General features: G+C 58.7%; 1 protein-coding gene across 1 annotated transcript; it reads right to left on the minus strand.

Annotated features, from left to right (window-relative positions):
* Positions 1-458: 458 nt before the first annotated feature.
* LOC102428480 (tumor necrosis factor receptor superfamily member 22-like) lies at positions 459-5,038 on the minus strand (the record flags this gene model as incomplete). The annotated part of the gene is made up of 4 exons (XM_006109455.2): positions 459-593; positions 2,113-2,186; positions 3,052-3,166; positions 4,910-5,038. Coding segments are annotated over 4 exons (453 nt in total), but the record flags the coding sequence as incomplete, so codon positions are not given.
* Positions 5,039-5,963: the final 925 nt, after the last annotated feature.

Here is a 5,963-nt window from a genome sequence, read left to right on the forward strand (position 1 = left end):
TCTTCTGTAAGGGCGTCCTGTGGAGACAGGTCCTGGGAGACAGACGGCAGGTGGTTACCGGAAGGGGCCAGGAGGTTCCTCTGAGCTGAGGTGGTTCCAGAAGCGATCACAGCCCCCCACCCCTCACCCCAGATCAGGGAGCTCCAGGAAGGGGCCACTGTGCCTCGCCCCTGTTTTCTGGTTGCACAGCTTCCAGAACCTGCCAAGCCCAGCGTCCCGAGCTCAGCAGCCCGGGCTCTGCCCCACAGACCTGCCCACACCCTGGCCTCGGCCAGGGCTGCCACCTGGGAGATGGAGCTGGCACCCGTCAATGACGCCTGAGGGACCCCCTCTCTAGCCAGGCCCGTCCCTCAGCCCCAGGCACCGGCCAGCTAAGGCCCAGCCCTGTCCTCCCTCAGGCCCTGGACCGGCCCCGGTTGTCACGGCCTCCCGTCCCCTGGCTCCAGCTCGGTGCTCACCTGCATGGGGACAGCAGCAGGCCGCCCGGCCGCCTCCGTCTCCGGGTTTCCTGACGCAGAGAATGACGAGGGCCCCGACCACCGCGGCAAAGAGCCAGCCCGCCATCCACCAGAACCGGTGTCGGCTCCCTGGCCCTGCGGACAGACAGCGCCTCAGCAGCCACACCCGCCGGTCCCAGCAGCCACGGACCAAGGCCCCCAGACCAGCGCTTCGCATGGGAAGATGCTTGAAGGACATGCAAACATGCGGCTGAGGAGGTCGGCACCCTGTGTCCACGGGGCCACGGCACCGCCACCCCTATTGCTCGTGGGCCGAGAAGTATAGAGACGTTACGTGTAGCACACACACACGTGTGCACATGCATGCACCACACATGCACACACATGCATGTAATACACACTACACGTGCACGCATACATGCATGCACACACATCACATATGCATGCACACACATCACATATGCATGTACACACATGCACACGGGAACATTATTCACCCTTAACCTGAAGGGCTTCCTGCCTTTCCTCAGGTGGTTCACGGGCCACGTGAGTGTGTGAGGACGTGGTGCTCTGGCGTCCACCCTGAAGGGACGTCCTGTGTCAGGCCCGGTCCCCGCTGACCGGCGGGGCCCAAATCTGACGCCATGACATTTCCCTCCGCTTTCTCCTCTTTTTTTCACAAAGTGGACATTTTTATTAATTTCTGAGAGCAAGAGGGAGAGACAGACAGAATCATCAATGACCGGAGAGAGTCACTGATCGGCTGCCTCCTGCACGGCCCCCACGGGGGACGGAGCCCACAGCTCAGGCCTGTGTCCTGACTGGAATCGAACCGTGACCTCCGGGGTCATAGGTCGAGGCTCCGCCCCGAGCCACGCCGGCCGGGCGGTCCCGTTTCCTCTAGGAGTTCTAGAGCTTCGGGTCTGAGTTCGGTCTGTGGTTCGTTGCGAGTTAATTTTTCTCCAGTCTCCCCAACAGCATCGTTTGAAACACTGTCCTTTCCACACAACGGTCTCGCCTCGAGGGCTGATGTGTTTGGAATTCCGGCCTAAGTTCACCAGCAGATGAACGACTGACAGGACGTGGCCTAGTCCACATCCGTGAGTGTGACTCAGCCGCCAGGCGCTCTCACAGGTCCCACAATAGGGAGGGTCTGGAGGACACGCTCCTGAAGGGAAGGAGCCAGACACGCAGGCCACAGGCCCATGCCCCCGTGTCTGTGACGTGTCCGGAATGGGGAGACCTGTCACTGCAAGCAAATCAGGGCCTGCTGGGGGCGGGGGGTGGGGGACGGGGGACAGGAGAGCTGCTGTTTAATGGGCGGATGTGAATGTTTCGGGGAGACACAGAGGTGGGTGCTAAGAGCCCCTGAACTGCTCACCGTAGCCCAGCCGGTGTGGGTCAGTGGCCGAGCGTGGCCCTATGAACCAGAGGTCATGGTTCGATTCCTGGTTTCGGGCGTGATCCCCATGTGGGGCGAGCAGAAGGCAGCTGATCCATGATTCTCTCTCATCATTGATGTTTCTATCTCTCTCTACCTCTCCCTTCCTCCCTGAAACCAGTAAAAATATATTTTAAAATAATAAATAAATTTTCTATAACGTGGTTCTCGTCTCCAGAACATACACCTCAGACCCGACAGGGACCCGCTTACCTGGGCCGGGCAGGCCGCACAGGGTGTCGGCCGTGGCGTTGCACGTCTGCAGGACGACCTTCCCCTCGGGGCACCTGGGGAGGAGACGCCACACTGTTCCTCCCTCCACGTCTCCCAGGGCCCCGGGCCCAGGGGCGCTGTCAGCGGCAGAAGGTGGGCTCCGGGGCGGCTCCCGCGGAGAGCTCCCTCACCCGCCGCGGGAGCACCCTGTGCCCGAGCCGAGGCCCACGAGGGCCCAGGGCACGCACAGCCCAGCGCTCACCCCAGAACCGGCCTCTCAGAGGTCATGGCCCTCATCCCAGGGGGGAGCCACGGAGGTCCCTCCAGGGAACCTGCTCGGCCTCGTGTGCAGGCCTGGGAGCGGGGAGCGGGGGTCTGTCCTGTGTGTGAGAGGCTCGGCCCTCAGGTGTCCTTCCTCGTGGTCGCAAAGTTAGGGGCTGGTCATTGTTTGTCACGTGTTCCGAGGTCACAGGGAGGCGTGTTTAGACCCAGGACCGACGCTCGCTTGCGCAGGCCGCACGTGCTCACAGCTCTCTGCCCACCTGAGGGGGGACCCGGAGGGACCTCTACGTCACCGGCCCCTCGCCTTCCACCATCGCCGGTTCCCCAGCTCCTGTCCGAGTGCGGGAGGCTGGTTCTGAGACCCCACACTCCAGGGTCACAGCGTGAAACACCTGCAGCCCAGCCGGCGGGCTCAGTGGCTCAGCATCAACCCCTGAACCAGGAGGTCACGGTGTGATTCCCGGTCAGGGCACAGGCCCGGGTACGGGCTCCATCCCCGGTGGGGGGCGTGCAGGAGGCGGCCGATCCATGATTCTCTCTCATCATTGCTGTTCCTCTCTCTCCCTCTCCCCTCCTCTCTGACATCAAAAAAAGTCCACGCCACGGGGGGGGGGTTAGGGGCTAGGGGGGACCCAGGCCCGCGCCCCGAGGCCGTACCTGGTGCAGCGGTAGCAGCTCTCTGGGCAGGGCTCAGAGTCGCAGTAGAACTCCCCGGTCTTGCACTGGCACTTCCGGTTCCGTTTCGGGGTGCAGTCACTCACCATCTCCTGGTCTGCGGGGGGAGGGGAGGCTGGGTCAGGCACCAGGGCTGGGACTCCATCCCACCCATACCGGCCCCTCCGGCTGCCGAGTCACAGGCACCGAATCCACAATCTCCCTCCCTCTTCACACTGACAGACGACGAGGTGACAACTAGACTCTATTTCCAGCATCGGGGTGTCTGTGGACGGGCCGGAGGGGACCCTGAAACCTGCGGTGTCTGTGGACAGGCCAGAGGGGACCCTGAAACCTGGGCTGTCTCTGGAGGGGCAGCAGGTGCCCTTGCGATGTGGGCTGGGAGGACAAAGCCAGCGCTGTCCTCAGAGATACCCCCAAATTATCCCTTTCATCGTGTTCGCCCCCTAAAGGGCAGGCCAACACCCCCAGTGTGGGGGGGCAGGAGGCAGCTGTGAGTGACACAGCAGACAGCGAATGCGGCCGCAGAGAGCCCCTGGCCCCATCTGCTGGCGGTCAGCTCGGCGGTCACCCCACAGCCCGCCCGATGGCCGCCAAGGCCGGGCCCTGAAGCCTCTCGGGGTGCACGGCTCCATCGAGGGGGAGGGACCTCCAACCCCCTCTGCCCAGCGTCTGAACTGCAGGTGAGATGGGACTAAGGTGGGGCCACAGCCCAGCCGGAGACCAAGCCCGTCACCCACTCGCCTGCAGCCCCCGACCCCACATGTCGCTTTGCCCGCCTTCTCTGCCAGTGGACATGGGAGGCTCCCGGTGGTGCCACCGCACACCGGCCGGGCTCTGACACACGGGGAGAGCGGGCCCCGGTCCAGACCGAGGCGGGCGGGCGGGGGGGAGTGGGGTAGGCCCGTGGGAACGTCACCCACTACACCCAGTGTTTCCTCCGAGGCTGGCACTGACCCCCCGTCTCCCATCGGGCCAGGATCCCCACTGCCCTGCGCCCACGTGCGGCACCGGCTCTGGCGGACGTAGGACAGTCCGCCTCTTCACTCCTCAGAGACCCTTTCTTTTTCTTTAATTATACTTTTATTGATTTTACTTATTTATTCATTTATTTATCTATTTATTTATTTGGTTAATCTTCACTCCAGGATATTTTTCTTTTTTGAATTATCTTTAAGTTTAGATCTTTGGAAAATGCTTTTTTTTTTTTTAAATTAAGAAAAATATATATATTCTTGCACTGGCTGGTGTGGTTTGGTGGATAGAGCATCAGCTTGCGGACTAAAGGGTCTCAGGTTCAATTCAGGTAAAGGGCACAGGCCCGGGTTGCGGGCTGGATCTCCAGTGGGGGGGGGTGCAGGGAGGCCCTCCCAGGCCCAGGGTCTCCCACAGCCCGCAGCTGGGACAGGTCTGGAAGGAGCCACAGGCAGCCCCGCCCAGAGCCCGCCCAGGGCCCGCAAGGACCCGCTGCCCGGGAGTGACGCAGAGGGCAGGCTGCGTCCACACGGGTGCCAGGCCAGCTGGGTCTTCTGGGAGAAATACAATCCGCCCGGCCGGCGTGGCTCCGTGGCTGAGCGTCCATCTATGAACCTGGAGGCCACGGTTCGATTCCCGGTCAGGGCACAGGCCGGGGTGCGGGCTCCATCCCCAGTAGGGTTCGTGCAGGAGGCAGCCGGTCCATGATTCTCTCTAATCATTGATGTTTCTATCTCTCTATCCCTCTCCCTTCCTCCCTAAAAAATCATTAAAAATATTTTTAAATAAAAAATAAATATATTTTTTTAAAATTTAAAAAAGGGGCTTTGGGGTCAAGGTTAAGACTGGAGGGGCCGGGACTCACCCTCGCGGCAGGTGGTGCACAGCAGGCAGGACCGCAGGCCGTTGGCGTGTCCCGTGTAGGTCCCTGTGTCACACGCCTCGCACTTGCTCCGGGTGTGGGGGCTGCTGCACGGCTCTTCGACATAGTGGCCTGTGCAAGAGGTCGGGGTGCGGTCAGACCCACCAGGCACGCCCGGCGCCCCGCTGTGCGGCCTCCACACCAGGCCCTGGGCTGGCCTCTCCGGGGAGAAAATGCAAATCCCTGTCCCTGGGCGTTAGCATTTTTTTTTCTTTTTTTTTTGATTAAAAGCATGTCTTTATTTCGATTTTGAACTTTAAAAGTATTTTTTTTAAATTAAATCTTTATTGTTCTGATTACATTTGTTCCTCTTTTTTTCCCATAACTCCCCTTCTCCCAGTTCCCGCCCCACCCTCCGCCGTCACTCCCCACCCACTGTGTTCATCCATAGGTGCACGATTTTTGTCCAGTCTGTTCCCACATCTCCCATTCCCCTTTCCCCCCCAAGAATAGTTAGTCCATTCCCTTTCTATGTCCCTGATTCATTATAATCACCAGTTCATTCTGTACATCAGGTTATTTATTCACTTGATTCTTAGATTCACTTGTTGATAGATGCATGTTTGTTGTTCACAATTTGTATCTTTACCTTTTTCTTCTTCCTCTTCTTAAAGGATACCTTTCAGCATTTCATATAATACTGGTTTAGTGGTGATGAAGTCCTTTAGCTTTTCCTTATCTGTGAAGCTCTTTATCTGACCTTCAATTCTGAATGATAGCTTTGCTGGATAAAGTAATCTTGGTTGTAGGTTCTTGGTATTCAGTACTTTGAATATTTCTTGCCACTCCCTTCTGGCCTGCAAAGTTTCTGTTGAGAAATCAGCTGACAGTCGTATGGGTGCTCCCTTGTAAGTAACTAACTGCTTTTCTCTTGCTGCTTTTCAGATTCTCTCTTTGTCTTTTGCTCTTGGCATTTTAATGATGATGTGTCTTGGTGTGGTCCTCTTTGGATTCCTTTTGTTTGGGGTTCTCTTCACTTCTTGGACCTGTAAGTCCA

The sequence above is a fragment of the Myotis lucifugus genome, unplaced genomic scaffold (assembly GCF_000147115.1).
Source record: "Myotis lucifugus unplaced genomic scaffold, Myoluc2.0 scaffold_10066, whole genome shotgun sequence".
Taxonomy (NCBI): Eukaryota; Metazoa; Chordata; class Mammalia; order Chiroptera; family Vespertilionidae; genus Myotis; species Myotis lucifugus.